The sequence below is a fragment of the Staurois parvus genome, unplaced genomic scaffold, assembly GCF_062004578.1.
Source record: "Staurois parvus isolate SC_StPar_1 unplaced genomic scaffold, SC_StPar_1.0 ptg000548l, whole genome shotgun sequence".
In the NCBI taxonomy this organism is placed as follows: domain Eukaryota; kingdom Metazoa; phylum Chordata; class Amphibia; order Anura; family Ranidae; genus Staurois; species Staurois parvus.
Genome location: NW_028318344.1, coordinates 87,118 through 109,567, shown reverse-complemented (window position 1 = coordinate 109,567; position 22,450 = coordinate 87,118). Strand labels below are relative to the sequence as shown.

The following is a 22,450-nucleotide window of genomic DNA, read 5'->3' as shown; positions in this document are numbered from 1 at the left end:
AAGTATTGAATACAAGGTATGGAAAGTCAAGACACCAGCTGAAATCTATCAGTAATTAGAAAGCAATCCTGTCCCTTGTCAGTGCAAACTAATATCAGCGGGCTCAGTCTCAACTGATGACCTATAAAAAGGTGTCTCATTACCAAGGTGTCACACAAGAAACATGTCATGATAGGTAAAAGCAAAGATCTCTCTCAAGACCTTTGCAACTATTTGTTGCAAAACATACTGATGGCATTGGTTGCAGAAGGATTTCTAAACTTCTGACTGTTCCAGTGAGCACTGTTGGGGTCATTATTAGGAATTGGAAAGAGCCTAATTTCACCATATTCCAGCTACGACCAAGTGCTCTTTGCAAGATTTCTGACAGAGGATTGAAAAGAATTATCAGAAGAGTTGCCCAAGAGCCAAGGACCACTTGTGGAGAGCTTTAGAAAGACCTAGAATTAGCAGGTACAATTATTTCAAAGAAAACAATAAGTAATTCACTCAACCACCATGGCCTGTATGCACACTCACCACGCAGGACTCCATTGCTGAAGAAAAAGCATGTTGAAGTTCGTTTGCTGCACAACATTTAGACAAGACTGTGAAATACAGGGAGAATATAATCTGGTCAGATGAGACCAAAATTGAACTCTTTGAATGCCATGATACGCACCATGTTGGGAGGTCAAATGTCATTGCACATCACCCTAAAAACACCACACCAACAGTGAAGTTTGGAGATGGGAACATCATGCTGTGGGGCTGTTTTTCAGCATACGGTATTGGCATTGAAGGAAGGATGAACTGAAAAATGTACCAAGACGTTCTTGATAAAAATCAGCTGTCATCTACCAGGATCATGAAGATGACATTTCAGCAAGACAATGATACCTAACACAAAGGCAAGGAAACTGTCAATAGGTTTCAAAGAAAGAAAATAAAACTGCTAGAATGGCCCAGCCAATCACCTGACTTGAATCCCATAGGAAATTGATGGAAAGAACTAAAGATCAGAGTTCATATAAGAGGCCCACGGAACCTTCAAGATTTGAAGACTGTGTGGAAGAATGGGACAAAATCACACCTGAGCAATGCATGCGACTAGTTTCTCCATACAGGAGGCATCTTGAAGCTATCATAAAAAACAATGGATTTTGTACAAAGTATTAAATACATTTCAGTTAGCGTGTTCAATATTTTTCACTATTTCATTCCATTTTATTACACATAACCTAATTTCTGAATGTATTTGTTTTGGTTTCTTTGTAAGTATGGATTGCATGGGTTGTTACCGACATGTGGGGAAAATTTCATATCAATAGCACCCACGTTTAGAAATATGTTTACTGAGAAAAATGGTGACGTGTTCAATACTTATTTTACCCGATGTGTGTGTATATATATATATATATATATATATATATATATATATATATATATACACACAATATATATACACATACACCACTATATATACTAATAATAATTATACATATATTAAAACCAGCATTAATAATGGTACACTAATTTGGTTTTACACACCATGCCCACCTGCGGTCTCATTATCTTCTGCTGCAGTCATCTTCTCCACTTCTTGTTTGCGCCTAATTTCAAACCGCCGAGAGAAACCAGCTTTAGGCTTCCACATTTCTTGTAGAACCAGAGGCCGTTCATTGTCCCCCACTATGCGTAGATATTCCATCTTCCATTCTCCATCGTGACCCACAAAACGTCCCACTACATCACAAAGGACAAATGATTCTGTGTCTGCATCCGCAACAGCATACCTCTCCAAAGCTTCCTTTACCAGCTCCCGTGCTGTGGACCGTGGAATGGCTAGAACACTTTTATAGTTGGTACCAGATGAAATATCATCACCAAATATCTTGAGAATGCCAGGCAGATTCTTCTGGCTAGAAAGCTCCACCAGGTCTTCTGGTACCGAGTCAATAATTTCGGACAACTTTTTCTCACTAGCCCAGCGCCCTGCTGCACTTCCGGCACTGATGCTGCCGGTCATAAGTATTGTGCTACGATGGAATAGGTTGGACAGGCGTTTGTGTCGATTGTTTTTGTTCTTAGTTGGTTGGCGTAGCTCAACAGGCTCATTGCTGCGGCTGCCTGTGTCTGAAGAGGTGGACCTGGTAAAAACCATAAAAGGGTAAGTATACATGCAAGCCAAGTAACAACTGTGGATTATTGTATGTTCTTATGTTGATCATAGACTACAAAATAACACTGGTCAGTAAAGTCAAAAGCAGTTAAATATTTTTTGACTACCAGCAAAAATGATTAACATCTCCCATCCTCCAACCATAAAACAATGGAAGATCCTAGTCAATGCTGCTTTGCCACAGTATAAATTGATGTACATGGGACAGAACTGCCCAGATAAGTTTAATAAGATATGGGCAGCCTAGGTGAAGTCAAAACAGATATCTCTATAGAAGGTTAAAGGTTTGTAGCTTCCTAAAGAGTATTTTCTGCCCCTATTGTGGTGGAGTTAACTCCAATGCTTATCTATAGGGGATTGTCCCCAAGCTTTCTGTTTCATTAAGTGTTCTTGCATGGCAAGACCACTTACTGTTATCTCACATATATATTCTTATTATTATAACCAAATTTACCACCCTAACTCCTGCCACAGTTTTTACACTACATAGACAGTATTATACCGAAACGTGCGGATTGTTCCCGATTGGTGTGCTATTACTTTGTGGAACGTTTCGCCGAATGGTTCTCGAAATATCGACGTTTTTTGTGGTGAAATTGGAATGAATGGCAGAATGTTCAAAACTAGAGTGGGAGCTGACAAAAGCTAGAGTGTGAGCTGAAAAATCAGGACATGATATCTAAACTGCCATCACTCCCTCATTTTGAAGCCCACCTACACAAATCTTATATTAAAATGTGCAGCCATCCCTGCTGCCACTAAAATGTCCACGGCTAAGCCATAGTCCTGATAGTTTTCACAATATGACCATTTGTTTGCAACTCACGCCGCCCATTGACCTTTTCACAGTTACTCCAGCCACTCCAACCACACAACAGTTACTCAAGCCACTCCACCCAGTTACTCCGCCCACTCCAGTTGTAGACTACTGGTGGAGGCAAGAACACTTCACACAATTTCCCCAGAAATTGTAGCTTTTCTAGTTCTTCTTGTTCCCTTCCCTATTGCCTGACATATCACCCCCCCCCCCCTTCTATTTTCCCTCCCTCTCTCCATTCTAGATTAGAATATTTTACTGAACCTAGCTGATATTTGACACTTGTAGAGGTCCTCAATAAAGTGGATAGTAAAGGATTGAACCCATATGTGTTCCTTTGGGGACATTTCACCTATTTTCCTGTCTTTGAGACACTACAAGGAGTGAAAGAAAATCTTCCAAAAGTAAGAGGAAATCCTCTCCTCTTCTAGACTAGGTTAACACTAGTCAAAGCTCTAAAAAGCAGTCTCTGGCACTGACAGATCTCTTTTCAGAGCGGAGCAAAGCACCCAATGTCAGGTGTTCAGGATTCAATCCTGCTGCCTTCCGAACGCCTGTCTTTTTTAAACAGGGCTAATGCACTGCAACTTCAAGCCAAATACTTGGCTTGCTGTTGCGGTGTGACCTCATTGACTTGAATGGTTGAATTTGACAGGTGGTGCCTCCTGTCTAATAGGTGTCCAAATTGGAGGATTTCTATTCCTTTTCCAGTGGTAACTGGGAAATGGTCACCAGGACTAATCGGAAGGGTTAAATATTCTTTCTAGAGACACAGCTAGTAAAAAACAGCTGATATTCTTCTAAAACCTATAACAAAGGTTTGACATTGGATACATTTTAATCTGGTGTTGGCTGTGATGCTATTGGCCCGTAGATGGTATGATGGCATTCTCAGCGCAACGGGAACAAGTGAGGAAATCCTCTGAGTTCCTTAGAACCAACATTTCTTAGTGTGTTCATAAGGCCAGCTTAACAGTTTCCAAACTGTGTTTGAATGAGACTGTCAATATAGAGTCCAATTAAAATAGCTCAGCATAGCTTACATTTTTATGCTGTTTGTTTATCCAGACCACCACTTCTATGGAACTTGCAAGCAAATGCTCCCGTTAAACATTTGTTTGGACAGTTCTTTAGAAGTGGAATTATTTGTTCTATGGAATGTTCCTGTTGCTACACCTGGTCTGGTCTGGCAGCACACTGGTGGTAAGCAACTACCAAACACAAAGCAATGTTTATGGCTGACCAGCTGACTAAAGCTATTTCAGCTGAAAGTTTCTTATGTAGCCAAAGAATCACGGGCACCCTACTATTCCCCTGGACATACACTGACACTAAAACGATGCATGAAGCCTCAGCTTAGCCAAAACACGGGACTGAGTAATTTGACAAATATCCAGTATCTGAAATGCTTATAAATTGCATTGTTAACCCCTATGTTATAAGATCTCAGTTATAATTAATCTATTGGGAAAAAAACTATGTGAACGGGAAGCCAGATAAATTCAGATGCTCCAGCTGACTCGTCTATTCATATCTAACCTTTGCACTTTTTGAAGGCAGGGCTGGACAATGGACATTTTGCCATGGTATGTCAGCCAAGAACACGCACCAGCCTTCTTCTCTGTTCCTAACTTCAAGGCCTAACGGAAATGATACAGTGTAAGCTGAACACTGGCCGCCCTCTAACTTCCTCCCTCTCCATTCTTTCATTCATTATCTGTCATATGACCAGGGGACAGGATGGAAGGAGGAGGGAACCCCACCCCCAACCAATGTCTCAGCAAAGGTATCACTACACTACATAAATCCTAGCACAATGAGGCAAATGGCAACTGTCAAAAATCTCTAATATCCTCCTTGATCTGTACTATCCAGGCCTAGGTGAACCAACCTGATCAGTGAGAGGGTAGATGAACAGAACAGGACTCAAGATAGAAGAATCCTACCACTAAATTGTTTGAGAAGCTTGATGATTTGGCTTCCAGCAATTATTTAAACATAAATTAAAAAAAAAACAATAAACCTGCCAATTTTAGGGCTCCTTGCACACTAGCTTAAAAAAATGCCAGTGCTCTTGGCAGAAAAAAACAGTAGTTTTGAGCATTTTCTGTATTAACGTTTAAAAGTGTTTAGCGCATTGTTCTGCCTTCTCAAAAATGCAAAATAGAAGGGTTTTTTTCTGCTTCTAAATGCTGAGCTTAAAATAAACACCTCTAGACTGCCTAATGTGAACGAAGTTAGTTCCTTCTACAGGCAAAACGCTAAACTCCTCTAGGAGCAGTGTTTTTTTACGCAAGTGTGCATGGAACCTATCACAGCTGCAGATATGTGGTATAATATTAACCCCTTCCTGTCCGGCCCATGTAGACAAACGGCCGGATGGGAGCACAGCCGATGCGGGTGGATGTTTCTAAATGTCCCCCTGCATCCATTGCCTGTGCACGCTCCCTGGGAGCGCGCAGCACCGCGATTGGTGCCCGCTGTGTCCTTCGGACACAGCAGAACACAGATCACTGTACGGGACCTCTGTGTAAGGTCCCGATTGATGTGATCACCGATTGGCCAATCAGTGATCACATGAACAGTAGTAAACAAGATGTCACTTCCTGACATCATTGCTTACTACTTGTGAAATCTGTGAATGATCAAAGAGGTTTTTGTTTGTCCATACAATTGTTGTGGTATTTAGAGCACACTTGCTGTGTAAAATGTTCTTTTACCACGAAGAGCACATATTTCAAGTATATAGTAACCACTTCCCGTCCAGCCCATGTATGTAAACGGCCAGGCAGGAGCAGTGCAGAAGCGGGTGGCTGTTTATAAATGTCCTCCAGCTTCCCTGCCTGTGCCTCTCCCTAGGAGCTCGCAGCACCGATCACTGTACGGGACCTCTGTTTGAGGTCCCGATTGATGTGATCACTGATTGGCCAATCAGTGATCACATGAACAGTAGTAAACAAGATATCACTTCCTGACATCATTGGCAATTGCTTACTACAGTGAAATCTGTGAATGATCACAGAGGTCACATGGCACAAGGCTATTCATAACAGCCTTGTACCATGTGACAAGCTGTGACCAATCCAGCTCGCAGTGTTTCTCAATGGCTGCAGGAATGCAGCCAGAGGAGAAATGATTGCTTTTACAGCCTTTATGGGTGTAAAAGCAATCAGTGTAAAAATAGAAAAAAAAATCTTCATCACCCCCCACAAGTAGTACAGTGTCACTATGGTGACACTGTACTGCTAGGGTGACAGTATGTTAAAAAAAAACCACATAAATAATATTATAAAAAACTAAAATAAAAATAAATTTAGAAAATTATAATTTTTGATTATAAACTGATTTGGGTTATTTTGTTTTTACTATATAGATAGCTGAACACATTTTGGCGAAGATTTATGAAGAAAGATTATTTATTTGCAAAATGTTATAAGAAAACCACTTTTTTCAAAATGTTTGGACTTTTTCATTTATATAGCAAAAAAATAAAAATCCCAGTGGTGAATAAATACCACCAAAATAAGGTTTTACTGTCTCAAAAAAATGCTAAAAAATTCATATGGGTACAGTGTTGCATGACCGCACAATTGTCATTCAAAGTGTGATAGCACTGAAAGCTGAAAATTGGCCTGGACAGGAAGGGGTGAAAGTGTCCGGACTTGAAGTGGTTAAAGTGTATGTAAACCCAGGAACAAAAAAGGTAATATATTTCAGCCTTCAGTCCTTAGATGTGGTGGCTGCATTCATTTTCTTTTTTTCCTTTATCTTCATTTAGAGACCCTGTCAGTAACACACTTCTTGTCCTAGGGTGACAGTGCTCACTCACTGAATAGTAACTATGAAGGCACAACATTGCCAACCTAGGACAAGATCACAGAACTACTTCTCTCTCATTGCCACAACATAGGGGAAGGTGTGTTCTGTAGACTTTGAAGAAAGCTGGGAACAAGGTAACCGATAAAGCTAGTTATACACGTTTTGTTTTTATAACTGAAATATGTGCAATGTCTCCATTCATTCTAAACAGCATGGATGGATGAATCTCCTGCTGCTGGCTAGTGTATTCTGACAGTCAGAACTCTGGGCAGTCAGAATACCCAAACAGCGACTGCAATTGATTGGCTGCAGTCACTGTTTGGCTAACTCCCACCTAGCTCGTTTGTTTTCGCAGTTGAAGTTGGTCAAGCCTGTTGGTGCCAGCAGGGATAACTACGGCTCAAATTTCAGCAGATTCACAGGAACTCACCAAAATTCGAGCCTTGGATAGCCAGCTTAAGAGTACAGCACAGACCATGAGCACAGGGAGTATGGAGCTAATGCACATGGACAAGGGGAGGTTAAACTTATTCTGGGTGTAAATTTAAAGTGATTGTAAAGCTTCAGTTTTTTGTTGATTAAAATAGCAAACATGTTATACCTACCTGCTCTGTACAATGGTTTTGCACAGAGCAGCCCTGATCATTCTCTTCTTGGGTCCATGGGTCTTGGGTTCTTCCAGCACTCCTGGCTCCTCCTCTTCATACAGTGCCCCCATAGGAAGCATCTTTTCGTGCATGCTCACTACCGAGCCAAGCTGCCTGCATCCATAGATACAGCATAGGGGCACAGCCCCGCCTCCTGCTTCCTCATTACAGGGTTTGATTGACAGCAGCAACAGTCAATGGCTCCCATTGCTATGGGGGACAAAGGAGAGAGAGCTGCTGTTCTCATACACAGCGTGATGGGGATCGGGAAAGTATAAGGGTGGGGGAGGGGGGTCCTGATTGGGGGGGGGATCCCAGGCACAAAAGGTTTTTTACCTTATGCATAGAATGCATTAAGGCTTTAGACCACTTAAAAAAAAAGTGCCGTTAAGGCTTTAGAGCCACTTTAAAAAAAAGTGCCATGTACAGTCTGCCATGCAATGGAATGGCTGTACACTGCGGTACTCATGTAAATGCTGATGAACAGATGCATTGTCGGTTTTTCACATATAACGTATTTCCTAAATGCAGAGGTCTTCCATTCAGGAAACGCATTGCACCTGCATTAGCAGGTAAATGACGATTTACAGAAGCATGTGCATTTCCAGAAGTATGGTCTTGTACAACCTTTCCCTTGTATGGGGGGGCTGTACACAGCACAGAGCATACCTCTAGTCTATCGACATCTGTGTGCATGTGGCCTTATCAGTTTACAAGGTTTATGGCAGGATCAACAGGTATTTTTTATTTGAATTTCAAAAAAAGATATAACAAATGTATTTCAATGGTATATTTAACAGGCCAAAAGGGAACAAATATGAGAAGTTTCCTGTTAAGGTTTAACAGTTCACTTACTGTCCTTACTTGTTTCTTGGAGCTGCACGATTAGAAATCATTTTTGCACATCTCTTCATAATAATAATAAAATGATTGTACCCTAACAGCTTTGCAAAAATGTTTTAAAATGTAGCACCGTCCTCCCAGTTTTAACTCACCTCTTTTTGTAAGGCTTAAAGTGTTACTAAACCCACAAGAGTACAATCAGTCTGTATATGCAGTAAAGCATGATTGTTATACTCACTGTGGAAGCTAAGGGGTTAATTCTCCGCATTATGTAAAAAGGCTGTTTGAACCTGTCTTCTCTGATCCTCCCTTCTTTTGTCCCCAATCAGTCTGCTGACAGTGCAGAGCTCTAGGAGTCACTCAGTTTAGTATGTATTGCTAGAGAATTTTTTTTTTCTTTGGGAAGGTGCATGTGATTAGCACAGGGCCAATTAGCACCATCCAGACAGAGGGTCAGGGGTCATGCAGACTCATAGGACAGTCAGAGTCAAATAAAACTCCTCCTACAAGCTTTAACCAGTGCTCAGCTGAAGTCACAGCTCTAACTGCTGATGAGAAAAGGTATTTAGCAGTTTATATTTACTAAAATAATTGCACTTCCATGGTGTGTGTACTGTGGGAGACCAGATATAGTGAATGCAGGGTCCGGGGTTTAGTAACACTTTAAATAAACAAAGATGAGTTCTCTTAAATGGCATTAATACTTGATGTTTTTCTACTTTATCTGACATGGCCCTGGCACACAGTACTTTTCAATACAGTATCATCATTTTCTACTTGAGCAAATGCTCCCCTTGTTTCTAAACAGAAGAAAGCCAACTGCCATTAGTAACAAATCCTGTTCCCACACTTCCCTCAGAGACAGGCAGTAGAGGTTGCAGCTCTGACCCCATGCAGCTCTGAAAGCTTAGCCACAGCTGTTATTCCTACAATCTCCCCTACTATATCAAGTGTATTCAGGAATGCATTGTAAGGAGCACAACGTTTTTCATATTTGTGCAAAGGTGAAATGTGATTTGGTTAATATACTAAAATTGCTCATCTTCGTTGCTTTTTTCATTCTTTTACCTAATTATCCCTACAATTTGCATCATGTATGAACTGTCATACCTCCCTCCCACCGGGCAGAAGCCTCCACGTGTCTGGAGTGGCAGTTCAGCCTTTTGCACCACCAGCCTTACAATGTGGAAAAGGGTGGGCGTTGTTTGGCAGAAACAGGAGCATGGCATATTTATAAGATGTCCTGGGACAGTACAGTGATGTGGGGCACTTCCTACAAATTACTGGTGCACACAGCAGCCTAGATTATTTAAAATCAGGGTCAGAAAATGTAACATTTTAATACTTGAGACTAAGAGGCTGATTTACAGTATAAAGTAGTATAGAACTGCTTTAAAAAAATAAACAGAACCAGGGGCGGACTGACCATTCGAGCACTCGGGCACTGCCCGAGGGCCCGGAGTCAGTAGGGGGCCCCGTGAAATGCTCTTAATACCTTTTATAGGCTTTTTTGGGTGTGCTTTGAGTGTGGGCAAGGAAACGGGCCCCATGATCCCCTATTGCCCGGGGGCCCCATGAGTTGTCAGTCCACCCTTGAACAGAACATTTATAAAAGTACCAGACTGGATATAGTGTGTACTCTCCAACGCTCCAGGAATCAAATGTTAACGGGGAGGCCAAGTGAACCGGGACAAGAGTGGCCTATGGATAATGCTTCTGGGATGCAGCCCTCCTCGGATGGGGGAAGCAACAACTAGAAAAAGAGCAAACACCTAGTGCATTATCCAAGATTTATTGACAATGGGTAAAAAGATGAAAACATACTCACAGACATAGCTTTGTATAACAGAGATGGCCGCAACAAAGGGCAGAGTGTTCTGACTGTCAGTATGGTCGGCCCACTGACGCGTTTCGGGGACAAATACCTTTCTTCAGAGCTAATGACCAGCCTGCATTTGGGTCAAGCTATAAATAGCCATGGCTGGAAGCATTAGGAGCAATGCCCCTCCCCCCAGGCTCGTCAGAGGGGGAGGAGATAGAGGGGGTTATCAAAAGTGATTGAATGAATTAATTCATTCAATGAGGCATTGCTCCTAATGCTTCCAGCCATGGCAATTTATAGCTTGACCCACATCTGGTCAGTAGCTCTGAGGAAAGGGATTCGTCCCCAAAACGCGTCAGCGGCTGACCATACTGACAGTCAGAACACCCTGCCCTTTGTTGTGGCCATCTCTATTATACAAAGCTTTACATATATGCTATGTCTGTGAGTATGTTTTCGTCTTTTCCTATTATTATTATTATACAGTATTTATATAGCGCCAATAGTTTGCCCAGCGCTGTACATTATAATGGGAGACAGTACACGGCCCTGCTCCTATTGTCAATAAATCTTGGATAATGCACTAGGTGTTTGTGCCACATGTTTTCTCTTTTTCCATTTATAAAAGTACAGCTGTGTGACCCATTCAAATGAATGAATTGGGAAAAAAACACAAGAGGAGGAGAGCAGTTGACATGAGCTGTCAGTCATGTGACACGCCTATCCTCCAACATAGAAGCATTATGCAGAGAACACTGTGCTACACCTCAGACTGGTCTAGTTCAGCATTCTGACAAATGGCTCCCCCCCCCTGTGGCCAGTATCCCTACAACTAAGCCTGTGATAGGTGAAACGCGTTGGAGGTATGGCTTCCAGCAGGAGGTGCAGTGTGGGCTGTCAGCTTGATTGAACCTACGTTTGAACAGAGACAACTGGCGTGTGACATGTTTATGGTGTTATAGCAGAGTGGAGGTCAGCAGGCTCCTGAAGCTTTGACACCCAATTGATTCACAGGAGGAGGAAATGGGCTCAGGAAGCTTCAGAATGCCTCAAGCTGTGTTTGGTTAGGAACCAGGTTAGGCTGGCTATACAACAACATTAGAATGTCCTCTGATTCAGAGGACAACCTTACCAGCTTGACAATTGTTGATTACACTATTGATTTCGTTTAAGAAGCCAGGCAAAAATTTGCCTGCAACCACAGCTTGGGTATTCTGATAGCCAGCTATAGCAGCTGTCAGAACACAATAAACCAGCAGGGGTGAATTCCTCCATCCACGTCATTTGTCTGGATGGAGGAATCTGTTCAATGTTTTGATTTAGGAAACAAAGAAATCTATTAGTGTATGGGCAGCTTTACATATACTTTGCTCCTGTGTCACCTGTACAAGAAATGAAGAGAAGTAGGGATTTTTTCCCCCAGTTATACTTACCTAAGTGGATGCAGCATCAGTCCGATGCATCTGTCCCCCGCTGGCTCTAAGTGTGAGAATTCAGCGATCACATGACCGAGTTCTCACAGCCATTGTGATTAGAGAGCGGTGACTGTCAGTCACCGCTCTCTGCTCTGTTCCCATTCCCCCACACACTCACTGGGGTGCTGGGCTGTGGAGGGGAGAGAGCAGCTGGCTCAGGCTCTCAGTGGATCACTGAGAAGCTGAGCCAGGTACCAATCCAGACTCTGGGGTGGATCCCAACTTCAGCCGACAGCGGGCTTCAGCCAGCTGTCAGCTGAAAGAGGGTCCCAGGAGTGCAGAATGAACTGCACTCCTTTGATCCACAGAAGTACAACCAAAAGAGCTGTGTCTGTACTTCTCCTTTAAGGACTAGGTCATCACGGAGACAGGAAAGCACAGGCAGCAATGAAAATATTTTCAGATTTTCTTACTCTTGCTCACTCTACTAAGAAATGTCCCTGTTTTTGTTTGTGTCCTTGTTGGAGAGGTTTATTATTAATTCCTGTCCTAACATGGATAAAGACAACAATAAAATCCTGACACTTCCTCACTTTATCAAAACAGAATAAAATGTCTTGTCTGGAGTTGGATGTCTGTTAAAATTAAAGTTAAAGTGGTTTGCTATGGGGGCAGACACAGGAGAGGAGGATCTCACATCGCCGGCAGGGAACCCAGAGGAGGAGGTTTGGGGCCATTCTGTGCAAAACTAAAGTATGACATGTTTGTTATAAAAAAAAAAAAAGACTAACATTTACAATTACTTAAGGAAAAGACTTTTGATTTTCTAGTGCTAAATGATTGGCAAAGGCAGCAAGAATTTATAACGTGAGTTCTACACTCACACACTTAGATCTTGCTATTTGTAATGAGCAGAATGGTTTCAGCAAAATCGATATCGCAATGAAATTACAGATTTTTCCATTGGTGCAATTATACTAGAAATTCTCCATTTCCCTCATTAGGCTGCTTAGGCAAAATATAATTTATTTAGATTGTATGTTTTTTTTTTTAGTTTATTTCATTTAGTGTTCATTGTATTTGTATTGTGCTTCTTTTTTTGTGTGTGTATTTGATCTTTATGTGTGTACTGTTGCTTTAGATTTTTATACTACTTTTTTGGAGAAAAAACATAAAATAACCTAAAAAACATAAAATAACCTAATGTGGGGCCATTTTGGGGTACAAGAATAGGTCCAGGATAGTTAAAAGGAGACTCAGTACTTTTAAGGGTCATGGAAAGCCCATCAACCCTTAAAAACCACCTTAATTTCACCTTACCATGGACTCCAATGCATTATTTAAAAATGGTTACTTTCACAGACATATGATGATTTTTGCTAAAAATTTCAGAGTAATGAAAACTCTTGGTTCTGCTCATCCTTACCTGGTACTTATTCTATGTACCAGATTGAGAAGAAAAACATTATTTTGACATCCTAAGGTCTAGCTACATTTTCGGCTGTTTATATATACTAATCGATCAGCACAAACTATGGAGATATTTTTGTCTGACATCAACTCTGACGCTGCACGGTTGTCTTATACTATGACACACTTTCAGACTAGAGAGGAAATGTGAAAATCTTACTTGATGGAGCCAACACTAGGCCAGCGTCTGCCTAGCTTAGCAAAGTGCTTCTTTGGAGAATTAATCCAGAGGCCCACAGGAAAATGTAACTTCCCGAATCTGGGACTTCCTTCCTTTTTCTCTTCGTGAAACATTGTAGAATCTTTGCAGAGCTAGGGAGAAGAAGCAGTAAGAGACAGTATGAAAGTACAGAAAATGTCAAAGTAATTTTGTACACAACATTGAAATATGCATGAGTTATTTAATACACCAGATATATTTTCTTATGCATTTTCTGATCTCTGAAGATTGAAAGGCTAAGTCCTCGTGCACACTGGATGTTTTCATAACGCTGGTAACGTTAGCTGTGTAAAGTCATGTTAAAAAATTGCATTTTTCAGCTTTTATTAGTATTTTTGCATTAACGTGTAGCTGCGTTTTCCCAAGTTAGCATTTTGTACCATTTTTTTACAAAATAAAACATCCAAAAATACGGGTTTGCGGCGTTTTGCCTTTTTTTTCAGAGTTAGAGCATTTTTACAGCTAAAAAACTCCTTTAGAAACCCAATAGTCCTGTTTTTTTTTTCCAGCCAAAAAACATCCCAGCCAAAAAAGTTGATTACAGTCTATGTGTGTATGGACACATAGGATAACCTGCAAGGGGGGGGGGGGGGTTACCAGCTGTAGAAAACAACATCAAAAGCCAAAAACAGCCGCTGTAAAAAGGTCAAGTGTGCATGAAGACTAATATCCAAAACTTACAAGATACATGAGTGAGGTCCTGAAATCGGTAGAGCATTCACAGAGGCTTAGTAGTTAGCTCTAATGCTGTACAGCACTGGGGTCCCCAGTTCCTTTCCCGGTCAGGACATTGTCTACATTCTACATGGTGTTTGCATGTTCTCCCTGCGCTTGCGTGGATTTCCTCCCACCCTCAAAAGACATCCTGGTAAATTGGCCCTTGTGTGTACGTGTATGTTCGCATGTAGCACAGGGACCTTAGATTGTAAGCTCCTTGATGGCAGGGATTGATGTAAATGTACAGTATTTTATGCGGATATTGTCAGTGCTATATAAATACCTGTAATAATAAAGTAAACTCAACTGCTAAAGGTCCGTATAAGCTTTACTGTACCTGTTAATGTAATTTGAAATTTTTATATTTTTCAATCTTCAGTTTCAATAAAATAACACCTGGTGTTCAGCGAAGTTTTCTGAATGCAGTGGGCCTATGTGCAGGATCATAAGTTGGGTCCCGTATCCGAACACTCTATGCTATGCCCCTCTGTGCTTTGACTGTATATACACTTGATGCCTAGTAGCATTCAGTGTATATGTGTCCAAAGCCAACAACCCTGGGAACAATCCATCTGTATCTGTGCTCGGTCAGGGGCACTGATCACATGTAACCAATTATGTGGTTAGTTACATGCCCTCAGCACCTTCGCCAGCCATTACTTTGTGCTCATAAGCACCCATGCCCTGCAGACTTCAGACCTTCACACTACATATTATTACCTGATTTTATGAATAACTTTTTATTATTTGGAATCGTTTATGTGGACTAGTGAGGAAAAGCCTTGCCTGTGCATCCACTGGCACTAGTCTGGATGTGAACGAGGGCAGGCGTACATACTGTACTACATGCCAACTTGATCAGTGAATTCATACCTTGCAAAGTTAAAACTTATGAAAGAGGGTTACCCTGCTAAGCCATGGATATGCTGAATAATGAGTGCCATTTTGGTACTGGTGGGAAGTTGTTACCTAATAGAAAAATTCCTGAAAATATTGTCTGATAAATCAAAGGGCAGCATTTCTTCTCTAGATCCCATCCCAGTGAATTCTTAGAAGGAGCTGTTTGTCAGAATGTTTGGTGTCTGTAGAACATTCTGTGATTTCTGCTATCTGGGAACTATACACTATTTACCATACAATATTCCACCCCCTAGACATCTGCCCGTCAATACTCGCCCTACGGCGAAAGTCAAAGGTTTGCATAGACCCACAAGGTAGAGGACATGGCAAATCCTCAAAGTGATCACTGAGTTGCCCTCCAAAATATTTAAGGTGCCAACAAACATTTTGATTATCTGCAATCATCTTTATACATATAATGTATATTATTTGAATTGAACCTCCACTTCCGATAACCAGAGTATATGATCAATGACAAACTGCAGAGGTCCCCTATACAGAAATAAGGTTTGTACTTACTTTTAGTGCCAATCACTGTTGCTTGGCCTTCTGAAAAGCTGTTGCCTCTTGTCAGTGAACCACCAAACTAATGCCTACCTTTGTTGCAGTTTTGGTGGGTACAAATCTTATAGCTCAGTGGGTGGGTGCAGTACCAGCATACACAGATCTCCTTTGAGTTGCATCCACAAGTGACAGGCTGCATTTCAAAGGATGGCATTGTGGAGAGAAGTGCTTCCTGAATCAAATACACAATTGATGCATTGAGTGCACAGTGGGCCCCCTCCCCCTTGGGGCCCATGTGCACTGTACACATCAGTGACATACCAGAGGTGGTCATCCTGCCATTAAGGTCCAGACACATCCAGACATATAAAGTAATCACTCTGTCCATGTGGATTCACACATGTGTGGTACGGATTGAAGCTCCGTTTTCATAGCTAATTGATACAGTAATTGTTCATATGTTCAGGTCAGGTTTAGATTTGGTTCAGGTCAGGATTTTATCCGGTTCACAACTGTTGATACGTGTGGTTTAGATACGGTTCCCATAGAACGTAATCATGTAATCCATACATGAACTGGACTGCACTGTTCAAAAATCTGACAGGACTCTTTTTCAATCCATACTAAATCTGCACTGCCAGTGCCCCAGGTATATGTGAGCAGGCACCATAGGAAGCCATGTTATTTCACATCATGCGGATTGGATGCGATTTAAACCGCATCCAATCCATATATATTTTGAACCGGCATTCCCTGTCTCTTAGTACTGGAATTGAGGGTAAACATCTCTAACAGAGCCCAGGAGAGTAGTTCTAATCCTCCCCCACTCCATCCAAAAGGAAAATACCTTTGGCTGGACATACAATTTGTGCTGGCCATACTCATTACAATTTGATTTTACATGGGAGGGGGTGTGTTCAAGAGGCAAGCTGTGATTGGGAGGGGATGTGTGCCAGAGGCAGGCTGTAATTGGATGGAGGGTGTGATGGCTCCCCAAACTACCCAATACAGGCATGATGTGTGTCTGCATGGTGTCCTGTACCTCTGAATGGCCAACCAAAGGATGCAAACTGACCAGGGAAAAACAGATCAGCTCTTCTGTGCTTTGTGTGGTCAGTTGAGAACAAGTAACTAAAAGTGACTGGCAAGATCGACCAGGTACTTCAGATGGAAATACAGTACATGAAAATGACAAAGACTATTATTTAAAAAAAACACTAAAATAAATATTTAGGGTCACATACACTTTAAGAGCCAAACAGACAAGCCCTTTGCCTTATATGTTTGTTTCTAAAGCTAAAGGAGATTGTATGATCAGTTTTTAAAGTGTATGGCCAGTTTTGCTTAGCAAAATACAGATAAACCATATCAACACTGGCAAAGAAACAAGCAGTAGTCCTTATCTTATTTTGTAAGATAGTTAAATGGAACCATTGCCAATGTGTGAGGAAACAGACTGGACAGCAGACTTAACAATGGGCTATCAATGAGGAAGAGGAAACAAGGAAGAGCTCACAAATCCATCCTAAACAACACATTATATACAGACTGCATTATCTGTCCTTTAATTCCATAGAACAAAGAGCCCTACTGGTAATTATCCTATGGGAAATTCATATAATGCACTGAACATAAAACATACATTGAACATAACAGGTACATGAATAGGGGTGACTGTAAATACTGGTAATTTTTATACCAGACTGCAGGGAAATTTGTTAGATGGAATTGCTGAGTAGTATACTATGACAGGATATATAATACGTACTTCATGGAATCACAGGATAGTTAAAACATGGGGGGGTTACTAAAATAGCAAAGTGCAAAATCTGGTTCAATTCTGCATAGAAACCAATCATCTTCAAGGGTTTATTGTCAAAGTTTATTTTAACAAGCTAAAACTGATTGGCTGCCATGCACCGCTGCACCAGATTCTGAGTGCTCCAGTTTTGGTAAATTCCCCCATGATGTACTTCATACATAGATTTTCCCTTTTAAAGGAAATTCGTACTGAAACATATAGCCGGCCATTGCTGACCTTCAAATATTCTTAGTTGCCTCGTTGTCTGTGGCGTCAATACAATAAGTGAGCTAAATATACAGCAACATCAGTTCAGAGGGAAGTCAAAATTTGTGATCTGTATACTTGTCCTAGGTCAAGAGCTCAGAAAATAATGAAGACCTTGGATCAACATGATAGTCAGCCAACTAGCATTTTTGAAGAGAGGCCTATACACCTCTATCCTATAGAGAAGCCTATACAGCTCTCTCAATACAGTTCCCTTTAGTTAAAAACACTGACATATACGGTAGATTTTAAAAGTACTTAAACATTTTACCCCTGCAGACGTGGTATTTCATTTCTGGATGGATTCTACCTGGGTAAATATCCCACTGGCTTCCTTATATATTTCAGGAATTCTGTAGGCAACAACTAAATTCGAAAGATAATCCATCTTTCATAAGGGATCATATTCCTTCTATTTTTAATTTTTTTTTTTGTAGTGCATGGTACTGCAGTATAAATGAGACTTTAGCTGAGAGACCTTTCTGCTGAGGTCCCTAGAAGATATAAGGAAACAATGTTTGATTCAGCAAGAATCCATATAAAAGTGACATCTCAATTTTGAAGGACTAACTCAGCCTCTTTTCATCCTTTTTAACACAGAGGAACCTTTGAAAAAACTTTCAGTCTCAGGAAACCCCAGCTAAAAATGACTATACCTACAACTCATGATACATTAGTGTGATGGTCAGTGGGAAGAATGCTCCTTACACTTGTGGTCATTGGGAAGAACTACCCTCTTACAGATAGCTAAAAAGATCAATGGTGTCAGTGGGAAAGTATATGAGAGGTAAAAATTGCTCATTGCTCAAGAAACCCTTAGCAACCTCTGGAGGAACCCTAGTTGAGAAACCCTGGATGAACAATGTATCAACTTAGTCTCAAACAAGCTAGTGCATTCCTATCAGATGGCAAGGTGAAAATATATATGTTGCTTTAGGCAACATGAAAAAGTCACCCTCATATAACTGAAAACATAACTTAAAACTGCATGGCCATTGTTTTTTGGAGAGGGAGCTATAAGAAAGGATTAGAGCATTAGGCAATTTTGCCTCACTTCCTGTGCTGGTGTCCAAACAGGAAGTGAAGAGATCCCCACTGGGGACACAAATGGTAATACATAACCTGACAGTGGTAACTCAGCTTTTCCCACTCTATTTAAAGTGGAAGTAAATTCCAACTGGACACTTGTACCTACAGGTAAGCTTATAATAAAACTTAGGTACAAGAAATATTTCCTAAACATGCACCTTTTAGGAGATATTCAGTGTCCTTGCAGCCGATGACATCACAGGCACAGGCACCATGCCGTTCCTTCTCAGCTCTGTGCCATGGCTGAGACTCCCACGTGTGACTTCATCGCGGCCCGGCCAATCAAGCGGCCAGAGCCCGTGAATCCGGAAGGAAGACCGGGTGAAGATGGAAGCCCTGTCAGTGGTGACGGTGTGCCGCTGCAGGGCTTTGTTCTAAAGTAAGTCTTTCATAATGTGCGAGTATGTGATGCATACTAGCACATTATAACATTATTTTGCAGTGGAAACTGTTTTTTTATTTTTTGGGTGGTTTACTACCGCTTTAAGCTGGGCATTCATTATTCAATTTCCTTTAGATTTACCTTCAACTATATAGTGCAAGGGACTGCCTGATATACAAATTGAAAGTGTTTAGGTTTGACCTCATATTATATGGTTTTTGTAAATATACAGGAAAGTTGTACCACAAAATTGTATAATGTATGTCCAGCCAAAGAAAATGTTTAATTATCATGATCGTGTTGATAATGGTGGTGGTTTCAAGCCCACAGCAGTATTTCCTGTGAACATTCAGCGTGTGGAACATCTGATCTTGGATAATTGACGCAGAACCTGTCATGACTAATCTTTCTGTGGAAACAGTGAACACAATGATGACGAAGTGAAGCAGGCTGTCCTAGGATGGTTCAGTTGTACCGAAATTTTTCTATGCCAAAGCTTTCCAGGCATTAGATAAAAGCTGGGATAAGTGTATAAATGTAGCAGGGGAGTATGTAAAAAAAAATAAATGCAGTTTTCCTCTACTTTTATTATATAAACTCAAACGTCCCAGTTTGACTTGAAAACTTTTATACTAAAACACACCTTTGGCCTTCCATTTGCTAAGGAAGTCCCAGAACACACAGGAAAGGCATGAAATTCCTTAAGTACATGGGGCCCCTAGAATACCTTTTAGTCATCATAACTCCGTAATGTGGCCCACCCAAATCAAGCCGGATTGGGTATGTGTGACCTGATCTCTGATGAATTTTGCCAGCTGCGGTAATGAGCAAGCATGACTAATGAATATCCATGTCACCGGATTTAGATATACAGTATATTAAGAACATACATCAGTCAGCATCACCTGAAAAATATGAATCTTACATCACAGTCATTCAAAAGTTTGGATGTTATTTGTTGGTTTCAGATTAGGGTTCAGAGCTCAATTACTGATAGATTAGGTTTACACTACTTAAAGTGTACATCCAGCCAAAACATACCATATTTTACTGGTTTTGGACAGAGGAAGGAAGGATGGGGAAACGTTGGAGCCCCTTTAAGGTTTTTAATGCTATCCAGAGCTCTGTTAAATTTCCCCTTACTTCCTGTCCTGCTGACATTCAACCAGACAGAATATAATGGGAACTCTCCAACAGCAACACGGGCAGAAAGCAAGGTAAAGTAAAACCCCTGTCAAATTTTCACTTCTGTCCCTCATCTCCCGCCTAGTGAAACCATTGTCCATTGGACAGGGAGTAAGAGGAAAACTCTCTAACGTTGGTCACATGCATATCAATAGGATCATTTAGGCGATTAGGGCCAGTAGGAATAGAAGCGGCAGGAATCAAAGATTGATGTGGCCGCTGGCCCCGTTCACTATAATGACAGGTTGTTGGAGGCGGCAGCCATTGTCGGCTCTCTACGCAGCCATCGATTACTTGTGGTCTCCAGAGTGAATGTAGCCTACCTCAACTGCCAGTGTAATTGTAGCCTAACTCAATCCCTTATTAGAACTAAATTGACCAATTTGAAGAGAAATCACAAAAGCATTCATTTGATCAATTTTAGTGAACCCTCGATTCATTTCAACCCTGCCGAGCCAATTGACTGTGGAGGACTTTTGTAGATCATTTCTGATCCATCGAATAAACATCTGTGTTTGTGTCAGAGAACAGATCATAATTTTAAATGAATTAAATGTTTTTATATATTTATAACAGGTAGATTGTAATTTTGCTCAATTTTTTTCAATTACATTTCAGTCACAAAAGTGTGGAACAACACACTTGTATCGTTGTATGAAAATTCACTTGTTTGCGATTGCTCATTTAATTCAATCCCAAATTTCTACACCATTATGCAGGCTAGAAAGCAGGTAAAACCCAACAGGTTGTCTAACCCTTGTCCACTCTATTACTTTAATAAACTAAATGGTTGGTACAGACAGGGACAGTTTCAGTCTAATTTAAAATGTATATGATCATCCTCATAACACCACCGAAGACGAAGGTAAAATTTACAAATGTAAGGATAAAAGGGATTTTTAAATTCTTATTATCAAGGAGTTTACCTGTGTTGACAAGTGCCTCAAATTTATCACAAGGATTTAACTTTCATCAAGAACGCTTTCACCAAAAAGTGGCTAATTACATGTTACTATGATTATACAATGAGAATAATCTCAGCCATAATTAAGCATATCATCCAAAATACATAAAGCAATAAAGTAAAGAAAAAAAAAAGTAATCAGTAAAACAAATATAAGTACCTTTGGATGAAGTGCAAGGAGAAGCCCTTTTTGAACTGCGCTGTCACAGCGATTTCCCTCCTCTTATCAGAATGTCACTTCAGCAGTTGTTACTCATCTTTTCTTCAAGTCTGAACACAATTCTTACATTCACAACAGACATCCCCATGGAGCGGAATAAAATCCAAGTCCTGTATAATACAGCTCAAGTTTGCATTTTGATGACTAACATGACTAAAAACCCTGATATCTTATTATAAAATAAAACGTCAGCTTAAACAAATAAACTGATGTAATTATATTATAAGATTGTAGATCATTTCTCTTTGAAGCTCTATTTGCAGTCACAGTCAAATCCCTTTGGATTCTGATGTTCTTCAAAAAGGAGTTTCCCTTTCTGTCCCAGCCCTGGAAAGGCTGCCTGTGTGAAATCCAGTTTCCTTTGTTTTAACAATTTTCAAGCCCTCCCTTTCTTCCTGGGGTCAGATAAGAGGAATATAACTCACGTATCATGATACACCACCATTCAGCAAAGTAAGAAAAATTTTACTTAAAATGGGATTTTACAACCCGATATATGCAGCATAGAACTTGTTGCATACAATGTTTATTCTCACTTTACATGCAAAGTCTTCCAACACTGTTGACAGTAAAAGTCTCATTTGTACAAAATAGATGAAAAAGGACAGTTTCCTGTTATAACCAAAAGACTACAGTTGTCATTTTTGAATTCTAGGTCAGAAGATAAAAGTGAACAATTCAGTGGCACTATGTCAACTGCCCCAATTATCTTTAAAGAACCGTTCAAAATCATCCCTATTACCTAATCCTTTATAACTGAGATAATGCAATTTTGGTCATAATGTTTATTTTTTTCAGACAGGCTGAATACCAAAAAGTGAGGTTATCTGTCAGTGATGGTGGAGCCCCATCAGAAACAAAAATTTGTTTGAATTGACTTTTCCACTGACAATAAAACTTACTTCCTGAAGTAAACTGAAAGCAGCTAAACTCAGAATGAACAGGCTACATGTAATCTTATCCTAGAACGGCTAACACACTAGTTTTGGCCCTCTTACTGCAGTCTTCTCTATCTCCCTTTCTTGACTGTGATACTACTGTAAAACATTAGATATGAGAGCAAATGTTGACTATTGTTGAAAGCACAAATAAGTGAAATATATCAATTGCTCAAATGCTAAGCTTTCACAATCTTCTTAGTGTGTTTTTTCTTTTTTGCCCATGAAAATGTCTTAAGTGGGGTAACTTGGACGAGCGATTATCAGAT

At 40.5% G+C, this 22,450-nt stretch overlaps 1 protein-coding gene across 3 annotated transcripts in view; it reads right to left on the bottom strand.

The window, feature by feature from the left end:
* The window catches only part of RASIP1 (Ras interacting protein 1), a 122,958-nt gene extending 101,403 nt beyond the window's left edge, over positions 1 to 21,555 (bottom strand). For 2 of the 3 annotated variants that reach the window (XM_089690945.1, XM_089690946.1), the window contains exons 1-3: positions 21,184 to 21,555; positions 13,155 to 13,306; positions 1,531 to 2,129 (exon numbers count right to left, since the gene is read on the bottom strand). In XM_089690945.1, the coding sequence (XP_089547071.1) occupies positions 1,531 to 2,129; positions 13,155 to 13,288 (733 nt within the window). In that variant the 5' untranslated portion in view covers positions 13,289 to 13,306; positions 21,184 to 21,555. The remainder of the gene's footprint in view (positions 1 to 1,530; positions 2,130 to 13,154; positions 13,307 to 21,183) is intronic. The other variant, XM_089690947.1, reaches the window with a different exon arrangement.
* Between the last annotated feature and the right edge of the window lie 895 nt (positions 21,556 to 22,450).